At 42.7% G+C, this 15,904-nt stretch overlaps 1 protein-coding gene across 3 annotated transcripts in view; it reads right to left on the minus strand.

Moving 5' to 3' along the window:
- Positions 1-1,344: 1,344 nt before the first annotated feature.
- cfap20dc (CFAP20 domain containing) overlaps positions 1,345-15,904 on the minus strand; it is a 30,881-nt gene continuing 16,321 nt past the window's right edge. For all 3 annotated transcript variants that reach the window (XM_053868770.1, XM_053868769.1, XM_053868768.1), the window contains 3 exons: positions 9,309-9,370; positions 5,915-6,000; positions 1,345-1,466 (listed from right to left, as the gene is read on the minus strand). In XM_053868770.1, the coding sequence (XP_053724745.1) occupies positions 1,345-1,466; positions 5,915-6,000; positions 9,309-9,370 (270 nt within the window). The remainder of the gene's footprint in view (positions 1,467-5,914; positions 6,001-9,308; positions 9,371-15,904) is intronic.

Below are 15,904 nucleotides of genomic sequence, written 5' to 3' on the forward strand. Positions count from 1 at the left end.
AGGGAGAAGCCGAAAGGAAAAGAAGAAGTAGTCAGATGTTTAAAATCAATTTTAATATTGAAATAAATCCAGGTGCCCTACAGGTGTGACTGGAGTAGTAGTGGAAGGTGGATGGAACAGCCCTTGGTGTTTATTTATTTATGAATTACTTCTATTATTATTGTCCATTTTTATTGAATTAATTTTGATTCTATTTTATTGCACAATGTACCGAAGGACTTTCCGAGTTGGTGGGATCCTCACTGGTTGGCAATAAAGCACTTTGAGGGCCAAAATAACTGCGAAGACCACAGGAGTCAAATTCAGCAAATCAGTTGTCTGACGCATGTGATTCGTGTTATTGTATTTAACAACAAAAATAAGAGCGAGCCTCTTGTCGCGTGCTCGAACGACACCATCCGCGCTGTTATAAACATTAAGTAGCTGGGAAATCGATTAGTTTGAGAGCGCACGCTGGTTTGCAGCAGACAATCATTTTTTTGAGGAAAGTGCTTGAATCCTTCCAGGATGTGAGGGTGAAAGCTTTTATAGACTTTTAGTCTGAGTTTTGAAAGATCTACGGCTCCATTCACAGGGCAGATAATCAAAAGGTTGGCTTTGTGGAGGCAGCACTCTGCATTGATTTGAATAATGTCACAGTCGTGGCTGTATTAAAATAGAGCAGTTAATTTTGTGTTCGCTTCCTTAAGATTTTTTTTTTTTTTTTTTTTTTTTGCCTGGATTTCGATTTGAGTTCAGTGCTGCTTGCGGTGGAGTATTTAGCCCCTCTAGCTCTAAAGGAATTCAACAAAAGTGCTCGGAATATTCAACAGTTGATCTTGGAAAGAAAGGAATGAAACACATTCACATTAGTGTCAGAGTTGCATTTTTAAAATGGAACCTCCCCGCTACTTACATGAAAACTATTTCAGGTTCATTTATGATTCTTTTTTCCACTTTCTACGTGCACTTTGCGGAGCCATTATGACCAACGGAAAGCAAAGTGCAGCTCGATAATTCTTCTATTTTGCACCAATGCTGAGCAGAATTGCACGACCCATTTCCAAATCGGCGCCAGGAAGCTCTTTCAGGAGCCCATTTCATTAAATTTGCTCGCCAAATCCACCCAAATAAAAAAGACATTTTAACCAGCAGATGTGCCTTTATTGGTGAATGAGCATGACACTTTTAAGTTTGAGACACTTGCGCACCAATAAGACATGTGGTAACACAAAGCTCATCTCAGTATCTCCGCGACATGAAAAGACTCGAAATGGTATCCGCTGCTGATCAATGAGGTCTAAAGGCCTCACAACCTGCAGCCATTCATTCTCAGTCAATGAATTTTATTTGGTAATTTTGGTTTTAGGCTAGCTCATAGTACTTCCCTGTCTGTGGATCGAAATAGCAGTTGAGGCAGGAATCGTAGAGAAGGTTCAAGCATTCATCTTCGTCATTCACAGACTCATCTCCTCCTCTAGGAGAGCCTGAAAAGAGTCAAAGCAAATGGATAAATCACATTAATTAAGCGTTTTTTTTTTTAATAAGTGGGAACCATAAATGGAGGCTGACCTCATCTGCCTGGAGAGAAATAAAGAAAACAAATGGAAACAGGCGAGTCAGCACTCACATTCTAACAGATTTAAATGTATTCCGCTCCTGCCACCCCTCCCCCCTCATCCATCACGACCTATGACACCCAGACTCGCAGTCGCATTATGAAGTGGGAAGATTCACTGTAATCCCGTGCCATTCTTCAGCACCAGAATTTGGCAGCCAAATTGAAAGGGAGTGAAACGCTAAAAAGGTTATGAAATGCTCCAGGAGGAACGTTTTATCTCATCAGAACTTTGGCAACGATAATGAAAACTAATTATCACACCCAGTGGGTAAGGAGTTTAAAGAAGATGTTACACACTGGAAAGGTTTCACCGATTAACCTTGTCAATGTAAATGTGTCTTGTGGTTATAACCTTACGTTTCAGACTCCTTCAGTAATCGCACATTGCCTTGTGTACCCTATATATATATATATATATATATATATATATATCCCAGACGGCCGTTCCAGAAGCGAATTGTTCGAACTCTGAATCGATTTTTCCCATTACGATGAATGGAAAAAGAAATGATGCGTTCCAAGCCTTAAAATAGTCTTTTGTAGGAGTGAATGTAGAGTGTCTGCTGCAGGTGCGCTGTTCCTCTATGTGTGTGGCCGCTGCATGTGGGAGGGGTTGCCGAGTGAGTGAGGTCTCTCCAGAAGTGAAGAGGTGCCCGGTGCGTGTCCAGCTCTGAATGTGCGCTTCTGTGCAGTTTGGCTGTGACAAAGTCATAAACCAAGTCACGCCCTGTCCCAGACTCGCCTCATCCCTGTCCCAGCTCCAGCCCACAACAGGACATCAAACCCTGGAGTGAGCGCTCCAGCCTCGGAGGTCTGGAGAGCGAGCACCTCCCCTGTGACACTCTACCACGGTCCAGTGCTGTGACAGTAAAGGTTTTACACCTCAATATGAAGGAAAAACATGCTGATCGGTCCGCGCACGTTATGGTTTTTCCGGCGAACCAAAAAAATCTCAAAATTTTAGTTCGAACTCCGATTTGTTCGAATTCCAGGATGTTCGAAAACCGAGGTACCACTATATATATATATATATATATATATATATATATATATATATATATTAGGGCTGGGCCTCGATTAAAGAAATCAAATTAATTAAATAATTTGTGATAATTAATCTCAATTAATCACAGTTTAATGGTATAAGAATATTTGCCTCAAGAAGCCACATTACACAGTAATAATGGACCCATACATACATTTAAACAACAAAATATTGTTTATTTTGCATCAATTTTATAAGACCTTATTTAAACTAAAGCTCTTTTACTGTCTTGAAAATATTTGTATAAGAATTTCAATTTTATAAGAATTTCCAGTACATTCAGAGTAGTGGAAACCCTGGCCGTTGTGTAGTGAAAAACATCCCTGAACAAAAGCAAACAGATTGCTATTGTTTTTTGTTCAGGGATTCCTCCATGTTTGTTATTGTTGTTATCATCCTAGCTGCCACGTGTCTTGTGCATCAGTGTGATCATTATTTTTTTTCTTTTTCCTTGGCTCTAGAAAAACCCTCACAATGATATATTCATGTTCTCAAAGATAACTACTCACTCATGGCATTAGGTCCGGACCCGATCACTGCGTAGTAGTCTGCAAAATGGTCCTTTAACAGGGATTCTCAACATGACATAAAAAAGTGACATCATTCTGAGTGACATTAACAGTCATGTGCCGTGGTGAAAGCCACTTATTTACCGAGCTAATCTAATATATTGAGAGTCCTCTCAGTGTGTTTTGATTGTAGGTACAAAACAGTGAGTACGTGTAATTAAGAGCAGCAGGGTTCAGAGAAATAACCTGATCCTGCCAGTAACAAATGATAACACACTCCAAGTAAGCGCAGCTGGTACAGTGCAAATGGCTCTTCCTCAGGTGCGACATCTGCTACTTTTACTCTGCTTCATTTGTGTTGCTTTTAGGCGCGAAATTCACATTTTGAGACCACAAACGATTGAAATTAAAGATACACCGAACATTCGGTGGCCAGGTATAAACAAAAAAGCAGCATTATGGTGGTGTGTGACGCGATCAAACAGCCGGCAGAGCAACCTGAACGGTGATTTTAGCTTCAAATCCACAGTGCGATGATATAGAATGTGTTGCAGGGCCCCCAGGGGAAATTGTTGCCGTTGACAAAATTCTGGCAACCCACTCCACTTTTCATAGGCGCTGCAAAAATCTGGCAACACAGGCCTCCACTTCAACACAAGTGGAAATAATAATGACTTTCCGACCCATGTATCAGACGCTTTCTCTTTGAATATTTCTTTGTTGACCATGAGGTCAAGTATCTAGCGCGGCTGGTTCGGACCGTCATGATGGCGACGCTTCAGTGTGAGCTGAAGTCTGCATACAGCGTCAAATCGCTGTTTGTAATGAGTGTTCCACCAAGCCTTCTGTTTATATTATTAGCCAATTATATAATACAGTTTTTTCAAAACAAAATCTGAAATATAAAAAATGTCAAAAATATTAAATCATCTAAACATTTACTTTCTCTGGTGAACATAAACATTTTTTAAGTTCTCATCTATTTATGAAAAAAATAAAATCGGTATTCAGCCAAGAATTTTACATTTTCGTTGTGAATCGTCTCTTGGTGAAATTTGAAATTGAAATCCGGGTGAACTATTCAAGTTTATGAACAGAAACAAACACATTTATGGGGTAACGTGGGTGCTGAAGGTGAGCCATGGTCTGGTGAAGCATTTCTGTATTTCATTCTTCAACACAACCCTGGTTGAGTGCTGGACTGTCAGTCTCTGGTGTGGGTGATAAATATCTTTAATAAAGCAACAGTCTGCGTCTGTGTGCTTCTGCTAATGGCTGTGTGGCCATTTTGTTACAGGGATAAATGCTGTGGTGAGGATGGGTGATTGGTTGATGTCTGTTTTCCGGGACCACTCTCATCTGAGTAAAGCTCTGATCTGAATAAAAATGCTTCATCTAAACACATCTTTCAGAATGAACCTGATTTGGCTCTTTCTGAATCAAATGTTGTTCCTATTGAGCTCAGCTTAGATTAGCTATCCTTCAATGTGTGGATTTTATGGAAGTTGCTTGCAGCAGCGAGGGAGTATTCATACAAAATACAGATACAAATAACTGGAATAATGTAATGTTCTTTGCTGTGTATTGCTACAGTACCTAACTGATGGTGACTTGTTCACAAATGGATCAAGAACGTAGTGTGACAGAAGGGTGTCTTCCTCTATGCTTCTGGCTATTTAACTGGTTTAACAGCACTGCGCATGTCAAAGATCTGAATCTGAATTGGATGGGATCTTTTCTTGGCATGTAAAGAGGGAAGCCTTAATCTCTGATCAGAATACATCCATTCAGATTGAGGGGAAGAAAAGCAACTGCAGCCAATATGTGTGAAAATATGTCTTGAATATATATATGGCAGCAAGTCAAAGTTGTGGCAAGTACAGTTTAATAATAAATAGAGGTCAACAAGGGGATATGAGGTTTGTGTCATGTGACTGCATCACTCCAAACTGGCCAGGGTGCACACCGTTAAACATGCTATTTCTGCCAATCTGAACAGTAAAATGGAAAAAATATTTACGCGTGTCTAAGCTAACAATGAGAGACTGTGTCGTGATGAACAGGCTTGTCAATGAGAGTGATTGGTGAATTAACAAGACTGTAGTGACGCCAAATGACTCGGCAAAATCAACAATTTTGCAAGGTTTAATCTCATCTAGGGATTATAGTGAGAGCCAGTAAATGATACAATATGTTGAGGTTTAAAGACATTGACTTGAAATAGTCAAATATGATGAATATATAGGAACTAAGATTCCATTTGACTGATGTTCAGAAGGTCTAGTAAAGACTGCAGTTCCACTTATGATCACTCATTCAGTGGTAGAGGCTGTAAAGAGGTAAAAGACAATACATGGTGGTTTAACAACAACATAGAATTTGGCGCATGATTTGCCCTCTATCTGACCTATAACTCTCACGTTGGTGTACAGGGATAGGATTACCCCAGAAAAAGAAACCCACCCACAAATTCCCTGGTGAATACGACCGTGGACCATTTCAGAATCTACAAAAATCATGTGTGTGTTCACATCTCAAGGGTATTCCAAGGGTATAGTGTTGCTCTGTTGCCCCACCAACACAGCAGAGGTCACAGTATACGTCTCGATAGCTTCGCCACTCAACACCCCGAGTAACGGTTCCAAAGCAGCCACGTAATGCAAAAGGTTTCCCACTTGTTTGGCGCCGTCGCAGACTTTCACAGCCACCTCATTTTGCTTCCCCTTTTCAACACAATGACCACAATCATTATAACTGTACCTGGGTGTTCAATCAGTTTCCCGCTGCTGTCTGACCGCTCCGGGGTGGGAGGAATGAGAGGAGGGCTCAGCACATCCATCCACTGTCTGGCAAAACAAAAACATTACGCCGTGTTCTTTGCAATCTTCAATTCAATAGTGGGCCTGGATATAAAAAAATAACCGGTGCGAGACCCTCACAATGAAAACCCTAAATCCAGGGGTCTCAAAGACCCGCAGTGGGTGCAGGCTTTCAGAAAACCTGCACCCACTGCGGGTCTTTGTTGAGCAGTTTGAGACCCCTGAACTAGATGAAGCAATGACTTGGATTCATACTCTCAACTAAACAAAAAGGAGATTAAATCACAAGCTTCATGAATGGTCTAAATCAGTTAGTTACATGGTAAATCGAAGTGACGTTTTCTTTCAATAGGAAACAAACATTCCAAGTACACATTGACGACACTGTGTCGCTTTCAAACCAGTGACGTCTCAGGAGCTGGAATTCATCAGCAGGACTGTTCAGCCAACTTTCCCAGCATGCCACTCCAGAGAACAGTGTGTCGCTGAAGAGCTGACAAAGTCTGTTGGCCACGTTTACGGAATCACAACTTCCGTCTTTTTCTCAGAAGTTCTTTACTCTGATGCTTCAACAATTGTCACCTCTTTTGAAGACGTTTTCAGGGTGTCTTGACGAAAGGCCATTTTGGGGCCCCGGAAAAATGGCACCCATCCCAAAAAAATGTTAAATACGATTATTGTAGTTGTTGGAAAAAACAAGGAGAGGCCAGACATCTGACTTGATAAAACTGAACACAACCTCAAATTCTCAATCGGTGGAAGAGTGGTTCAGTCCATTGTGTGCTTTATACTTAACTTTCAAAACTCTGGCTGCATAATATTATATTAACAGCAGACCAATGGCAATGTTGTTTTCATGTGTGCTGATGTGGGTAATTCAGCTCCAAGCAGCATCAGGGGGCTGCACAAACACTGTCTGTCAGATGCTGCAGGCCAGAGGAGCCATTTGACTGCCACTCAGCACTGCATCAGGGGAGTCGGAGCAGGGGGCGCTGGTGCTCTGCCAGATACCAAAAAACACCTAACTTGGTGGAAATGATGAGAATACACTTCTCTTCTTGTTCTTCTTGTCTGTTGAATTACAGAATGAAGATGGAAAAAGATGGGCTCCAATATAGAATAAAGATGGAGTCCAATATCTTTTAAAGGCGCTGCAGTGCGAGCACCAGTGTACTGTGCGCTGGCGAGTCACTGCCACCTGCTGTCCCATTGATCTCATTGGTATCGATTTCAAATGCTAAAATACGTTTTGAACAGTAGCGATTAATGTAAGGCAAAAAATTAGAGTTCCAAAAAAATGTATACGAGCAGGTTGGTGGCTCAAGTCATTGCAACACCTCCTCACTCAGCGTGATATACTGGTGTTGGGGCATCTTACGCCAGCGGCTTCAGTGTTGCATGTTGACGCATTAGGATTCCAGTTGAAGCACATGTTCTGCCTTCTGCAGCAGCACACCACAAATATTAATGTAATAATTATAAATAAAATAATTATAATAACAATAAATGCCATTTTAAGTCCATCAAACAGCCATGCTTTTACGTCACGGTGACTTTTGGCGCCATCACTAAGGAGGAGAGCTATGCAAGGGTTTATAAATTGCAACTGATGTATCATGTGATTCAAGGAAGAGAGCTTCCGCATGTCTCCCCATCTCTCGTGTTCATCTAGCACCTTGCAAGGCTGCACACGCTCTTGCATGTTAGCACGTGTCGCTGTGAGTGATGCATGGTCCACACCCCCACCTAGAACGCTACTCACAAAGTAAAACGTTTTTAATTCATTAAAACACCAATGTGGATGCGTCAACATGTGAAGCTGAAGGCTGCCTTTGTTGTCAGTATAGAACTTAAAAGTCCACTTTCCCAACGGCGGTATCTTACGCCATGTGAGGATGGGTAGCTTGAGTGCATTGCATTTAGAATAGGGGACGATAAGAGAGTATGATATTTGTGTATTCTTATTTTTGTTCTCCCAACAAGGAGTCGCCAGCTTGCAGCAACTTTGGATTTGGAGAGGCCTTTGTGTGTCCTGCTTGTGTGGGTGTCCTACAGGGCAGTAATTGGTGGCACAACACTCTCAACACTCCGTCCAAGTTTTGAAAAATAAGTTCATGAAGACTTGGCTTGACCTCAGTACATCTATTTTAGATTAAGTCCCACTTTCACCTTAAAAAAAGGTCAATAATTCCAACCCATTCCACTCAGTTATTCTTTCTATAAACCTTCATGATGAAATTCCATGCTTCACTCTGCTCCACCAAACAAACACTGAATCAAATGAACCCTCAAGGCATCAAACATCACATGTAGTCTATGAAAGGAAAATCACCCTTCTTCAACGCTGTTCTTAAGACGACGTGATTCTCCATTGAAAAAGCCAAGGCGGACAAAAGTAGCAGATGCAAAGAAACTTCTATGAATCCCTGGCAACCCTGAAAAACTATTTCATCTGTCAAGAAAAGTCTAAATCTGAAAAAGCTTTGCTGAGCCAGAATCCTTAAAAAGAAGAGCTGTGTGAGTCAGAATGCGACGAAAAACAACACAAAGCCCAGCGAATGAAATGTATTTTGCTGCCAGTGTTTAAGTCGTGGCTCGCCCAGAGGTATATTTAGGATGCAAAGTTGTGGATTCAGTAAATTTGGGCGATTGACTCAGAGAGTGATGAAATGAGTGTTTGAGGTTTCTGCCAATTTTCATTCACATTTGAAAGACCTTTGGTTTCACAGTATTTTAGAAAATGTAAGGCTATGAATCAGTTTGGAAACAATAACTCCACTGCCGGATGAATAAACACATGTTCCACCAGGGCTACCTTGGTTTTCATCAATAAATCAAAAGTCACACAGAGATGGAGGTTGCATAATCAGAGTGGCAGAACAGTGATGCAAGGTCTTTGTCCTCTTCTGTAACATCTGCACGGCTGCTTGGTATGAAGTGCTCACACAAGATTGTTCCAGAATTAGCCCTTTGTTTAAACACGCCATCAATTCATGGACGTGGACTGGGACAGAGGAGTGCTTTAGATTTCTCTCTAGTTTTATAATATGAACCCGGGAACCCTTATGTTTCAATTGTAATGGTCTAAAACTGATTTCCATGACAATGTCGGAAAATTAATTTTAATTTCCACGAGGAATGGGCACAAGTAATGAGCCCATTGCCATGCTTGTCACAGTTATCCTTCAGATTGCTCATAAGTGTAGCACCCGGGTCTTGTTGAGAAAATGAGGCGGTGTGTTACATGTTTTAAGTGTTTCAAGTTTCACCAGAACAAAAAGTGGGTTTCAGAACTGATAAATGGCTTTTGTTAGTTTCTCTGTTCCAGCGCTTACCTGGGGTCTGAGCACTCGGGAGGAGTCATTTCTGTTTGGTAGTGGTAACCTTGATTAGCTGGCTGAAAAAAACAAGAATAAAAAAAAAAAAGACAGAATGTAACACACCAGAATGTGAAAATGAATCTTTCTGTTTTATCAACAGTTCAATGATTGAATTAGAAAACTGCAAACGTTTCATTTCTTATGGCAAACAGCGGCGCGGAGATAAGAACATGGTGGCGGAAAATAATTGCTCTCAGTCAATAACATTTCTGTGCTCTTAGAGAGAGAAGAATCATCTTTCCAATGTGGTTTTCTGCTCCCCATGAGGCGACCTTATCCAAAGTCAGTGAAATGAACTGATTTTATGTCAGCCATTTTTGCAAACTGGCTCTCCATGTTCAGTTTAAGTATGTTAAATGTCATAGACAAATACCTCTGGCAAGCTGCTACATTACACCCACATTTTTCACACTCTATGTTATTGTTACAATGTTCTACAATTTAACACCTTCTCTACTATTTGAAATATCGTCAATACCAGTGAGCTCAGTGGAACAGTAGGTGGCAGTAGTGTTTTGTAGTGATGGGTAGATGAGGTATCATGAAACAGTATTGTGTGTCCTAACTTTCGATGGCCACTATCTGGTGCTATTATGCAAGGTGTCAATGAATGACTTGTTCAAGTCCCAAAAGTTTACAGCAGATGGCGCCATCTGGTGGCCTCTGAAAAGCAGGTCATTGTTTCGTGAAACCTCATTTATCCATCACTGGTGTTTTGCATTTCAGTTGCACACCACCCATTAACCTTCACCTCCCTGAAGGCTGTCATGCCGCCAAACTGAAGCGCTACAGTGTCGTGACAGATCCTCCGTGATTCTAGTCAATGAGAGGTTTTCCACCAGACACTCTGGAGTCGCTGGTCGGAGGCACTTCCATTGTTTTATGCACATTGATAAGTTTCCAAGTCAAATGAGGGTCGAGCCATTTGTTTAGACAGGAAGCAAGCCGTTGAAAAGCAAAGTGGGTGCAGACTGAAAATAAGTTATACGACTGAAATACACCAGGTTTTACTCTGATGCATCGACACGACGTCCGAGCCGCTGTCAGATGAAAGATGATCTCGTGGAAAACTTGAAGCCACAGACAGCAACAGTGGTAGCAGGCCAGGGGTCGGACTGACCAGATAATCATTTGCTTGTGTTGAACCTTTCCTCTTGACCGTGAAGTGACACTGCAGAAGGCGACACAACTGACACTCACACATGAACACAACGCATCCGGAGGACGCTCTATAATTAATTCCCACAAAGCCAGTTAATTAAAGCGCACCAGCTAACACGCAATGTTGCAAATCCTCCAGTGAACAGGAGAAGTCAAGGCCTGGCACCTCCGCGCTTGCTGGTGCAGGTTGCCAGGCAGAAGTCTCTGCAGGCGGCAGCACTTCAGTTTCGCGGGCCTCAGTGGAAATGAGGGGTAAGCGAGAATGAAGTGGTTGGGATGGTCATTTGGAAGCCCTTCAAAATGTAATCATCTTTCCTTTGGTCCATTTGTTCCATTTTTTAGTTATTGTCAGTGGCACCTTTGCACAACTTTGGCCACTGCAGAAACGTGCGCCTCAGACAACAAGGTTAGCTGACTAGATGACTTTCCGTTGACCATTTCAGATCTGTGGCTGAGCTGCTGTGTTAAATGCCGTAATAATGAACAGGAAACTGACATGCTGGTGAAAAACATGAAGAGCAATGGTGAATGAAAACAGACATTTGATATAAAATTTTCCTGTAAAAGAAAGTGAGGTGTGGGTCAGTACCCCAGCGCCCCCTTTTGACCAGTCACTACTGGATATCGTGAAAATGGGGACACACAGTTCAACACTAACACTGACAGGAAGGAAATTCAAGAGTGAAATTGTTGACCGTCAACTTGCGAGGAAAACATAAGAGCAACAGGAATACGGATCAGCACATTGAATAAAATTGATAGAGAAATGTGGAGTCATGACAAAAAGACCATCTATAATGTTTCCTCAAGCAGGCTGTCTTCAGTAGAGTGTTTGGTTTTTCTGCACAGTCGGTTCAGGTGGTTCTGTATGTTGCAACGAGGCTCGCAATTCGCTACAAACACATTGAGATGATTGCATTGTATTGTGACTTGGGCCCTGGGTTCTCAATCAGAAGAGGATGGATAGCTCTGTCAAGGCTGGAAATGAGTTCCTGCCCCTTGTGGAGGAGCTTAAGTATACGGGGGCCTTTTCACTAGTGAGAGAGGATAGAGGGTGTCATTGACAGACGGATCAGCGCTGCATCTTCACTAATGAGGACTCGCTGAGTCTGTTGTGGTGAAGAAAGAGCTGAGTTGAGAGGTCGCGATTTACCCGTCGATCTACGCTGCTAGCCTCACCTGTGGTGACCAGCTTTCGACGACAGAGAGAACAAGATAGCCGATACAAACAGCCACCCCAAGGTGTCTGGATTACCCCCGAGAGATAGGGGAGGGGTAAAAGTGTAGAGAGGATTAAAGTGGAGACGATGCTCCTCTGCATTTCGAGCAGACAGTTGTGATGGCTCGGGCATCAAGTCTGGACCCCGGATGGCCCAGTAGGAGGAGCCCCTGGGGCAAACAAAGGTCATGGTGGGGGGATTACTGTGCATCTTATGGCAGGCTTGGGAATGCCTCTGCATTCCCTATAAAGCTACCCAAGTGGGAGCTGGAGTTCACCTGAGAAGGTCGCTGAAATGGCCCGGGCAAGAGAAGCCTGCAACCTCAGGTGAGTGAGTGAGTCTGTTACAACACCTATTTGTCATGTTTCCTCTTGGGAACATAAATAACCCTTCTATCATATGAAGTTCCATAATGGTTAAATGGCCCCATTACAAGGGTATATCTGTCTCGCCGCTGTGACAGAGAAGAAAGCCATTAAAATGAAAATACCGCCCGGCTGCTCAAAATATGTCACCCCATCTTTTTCGCAACGTTAGGCATAAGCGTCTAAAAAGAGTGTCAGACATATTCCAAAAAACAGGCTCTTTTGCCAACCATGATTTTCACATGAAACATTGTCGAAAGTTGATGATATCACGTTGAATTAACTGTGCTCTTATGTTACAGGGATGCAGGACCATTGTGCTCTTCATCTTGTCAAAGCTGAGAACTATATTATATTCTCGGGAGGCTATTTAAGCCCTGTGGCTGTTTAAAGCTTATTACATCATGTGACTTTGATAAAGAAGCTCCCGGGTCTGCGCCGTGGTGCCGAGAATTATTTGAATCACATTTTCTTATCAGTGCACCTTGGCTTTTTTCCCCCCCTTCTTATTAATGTTATTCTCATTTTAAAGATTGGACTCACTGGAATACTGCAGGTAATATCTCCTGATGATGATGATGGTGATGATGATGAGCTGTCTGCAAGCAGATGGACGATAATTCTATCATGGAGAGGAATATTTTACTCCAAATACACATCTTGGTTGCATCTGTATTCATATTCTATGCCCTATCCGTTGCTTAAAGCTAAGAAGGGCATTTTGTTCTGAAGCGAGGTCATGCAGGGTCATGAATGAGTCAATACTGCACATAAAGAATGTTGTTAGTCTTCCAATGAAATGAATTATACAGAAGTTGCCTTTCAGTAATGAGGGAAATATTCTTGTAAAAAGGGCAATATGTTAGGAATGAGGCCGTCAGAATAAACAGGCGGATAAATCCATCGTCAGGATTAATCTGATTTAAAAATCTATTGCGAGGGATGCCATCTACGTTGCACTACAGTGCTGCAGCAGGTCTCTCAGCTGCAGGCGACCACAGTGGCCCTCTGACCACGCCAACTGGTGCGTTCACTTCTGTTAGGAATTCCTTGCTTTATTACTTATTGGAGTCATATTACTGTATGGATTATATGGACCATAATGAAAATGTCTTTTGGTGACCCCATCCAACATGGCCGTGTTGGGCATGTGCCCATTCCAGTATGAGGATAATCCAACCTGTAAAGGAAACTAATATTAAGTTTCTTTTTAACATTAAGGTTCTCCCCGGATTGGGGGTGTCTCTCATGGGGTTGTGGTGGCGGCGATGTGTCGGATTTTGACGGCGAGGAACAGAGCAGTCTACATCCTTCACGGTCCCCCTTAAGGTCCTGCCTTAAAAGGCGGCGACAGATGGTGACTAAACTAACACTATATTGGGAACATAAGGGATCAAAATCCCAGCATATGGGAACCCTATGCTGCGAAGACATTAAAACATGCAGTAAGTAGCAATGTTTTTGTCATGATTCCGCTTTTATTTTGGTCCCTTGAGTCCTGTTTTGTTTTCTCCCTCTGTTTCTTCCTGTTCCTGTGGCACACGGCTGGAGCCAATCAACCCCTGATGACCTGAGTATAAAGACACCTGGACTCCAGCAACGTGGGCCAGATCGACTCCTCTATTTCCCTGTGGTAAATTGGTTCTCCTTATTTGTTCTGTCTGTGCTCTAGTTTGCTCGTTTTCGACTACACTCTTTGAAACCCTGGTGCCTGAGTTAGAGTTTAGTTCCTTCCTCTGTTTCTGTTCCCCCGGTTCGGTGACGCTTTCTGTTGGACTCTTATTCATGTTTATGGACTTCTGCCAACATGGTGACTCTGTTTTTGGACGTTCAAACTTTGCTTTGTTTCTCCCGGTTCGGTGACGCGTTCTGTTGTGTTTTTTGTAGTTGTTAATGATTAAAATTATTTTTGACTCGCTCCTGCCTCCTGTGACTCTTTCAACACTGCACTTGGGTCTTGCCCCGCTCCGCAAATCGTGACTGTTTTGGCATCATTTCTACTGCACTATTATATGCAAGTACTTTAAGTGATCTGCCAGAAAAATGGACCCGTGCATCCCTGGTGCTGAAATGTCACTTGCCTGCTCAGTGAAGGAGGCGTGGTTTCCCATCATTCTATAGTGTAACCAATTGCAAGACATGGAACAGAGAGAAGCTATTCCAGTTAGCAACTCATGATTATATGGCAAAGACACCAGAGAAGATACAAACAGAATCCGATCTGAACAAAGACAAAAAAAAACTAGTCAAAACGCTGGAGACTGTCTGAAATCGGGATAGCCTCATTCTGAATCTGGATTCAGAGCTGGCATTTGGCTTCCAGGGCTAAACAAGCAATACTGCGGTACTAGTTCAATACAGTTGTGCATCTACTATAGACATTATGATAGCAGGTGACAAGTAACTCCTGATCTGTTCACTGATGTTAATGAAGAGCCATCCAGTCACCGTAGCAACAGAGCACAGCTGCAGGTTGAAGTGCTTGATGTTTGGAAGCGTTAGCTTTTCAAACGCAGTGCTGACGTCTTTCAGTCAGTCTATTATGTTGTTGTGAGAAAACCTTCCATGCACATCTGGTGGGGTACGCCCCTCCACACGTCCCACTTGGATGACCACTGTTGGGATCAATTGTTCATGTACTGGGATTAAAATAAAATAAAAAATACTATTACGTGATTCATTGAAATTAATGCACAGCAATCTTTAGATTAAAAAATATTTTGCTAAATACAGTGGTACCTCGGTTTTCGGACGTCCCGGTATTCGAACAAATCGGAGTTCGAACAAAAATTTAGAGATTTTTTTTTCTTCGGATTTCGAATGAAAACTCAAATGCCCCCGAAAAAAGCCGGAAAAAACATAACGTGCGCGGACCGATCAGCTGACCCACGATGCGCTTTGTTATTGTGTATAACGCAGCCTCTGTATGCAGACGTGTCCCGCTAGCTTACTGACTGTTTCTTCTTCATATTGAGGTGTAGAACCTTTCCTGTCTCCGCACTGGACCGTGGTAGAGTGTCACAGGGGAGGTGCTCGCTCTCCACACCTCCACTCCAGGGTTTGATGTCCTGTTGTGGGCTGGAGCTGGGACAGGGATGAGGCGAGTCTGGGACAGAGCGTTACTTGGTTTATGACTTTGTCACAGCCAAACTGCACAGAAGCGCACATTCAGAGCTGGACACGCACCGGGCACCTCTTCACTTCTGGAGAGACGTCACTCACTCGGCAACCCCTCCCACATGCAGCGGCCACACACATAGAGGAACAGCGCACCTGCAGCAGACGCTCTACATTCACTCCTACAAAAGACTATTTCAAGGCTTGGAACGCATTATTTCTTTCTCCATTCATTGTAATGGGAAAAATCGATTCAGATTTCGAACAAATCGCTTCTCGAACGGCCGTCTGGAACGGAATGTGGTGGAGAACCGAGTTACCACTGTACTTGATTTTGCTAAATATACTTCATTCTTCTTCACTTTTCTTGGGTTTTCATGTGCTTGAAACTACAACTGTCACCAGTCAGAGCTGAGATGTAAATCACTAGACCTGCCGGCACATCCAACCACATGGCTGCGCCAGCAAATCCTCCACAGGAGATGATGCTTGAGAAAAGCTTGAAGCACGTCAAGGTACTCTTAATTAGGGCATGTGCGTCAAATCAAGGAAGTAAACCCTTAATCCAACCCACCGCCTCCTTTAATGTGGTGTGCGACAGCTTGAAATTGGAATAAATTCTACCCTCATTTAAAATCACACATTGACCTGGAACTCCATCTCACGGACGCATGTAAATTCAATGACT

Source organism: Synchiropus splendidus, chromosome 6 (assembly GCF_027744825.2).
Source record: "Synchiropus splendidus isolate RoL2022-P1 chromosome 6, RoL_Sspl_1.0, whole genome shotgun sequence".
Lineage (NCBI taxonomy): Eukaryota > Metazoa > Chordata > Actinopteri > Syngnathiformes > Callionymidae > Synchiropus > Synchiropus splendidus.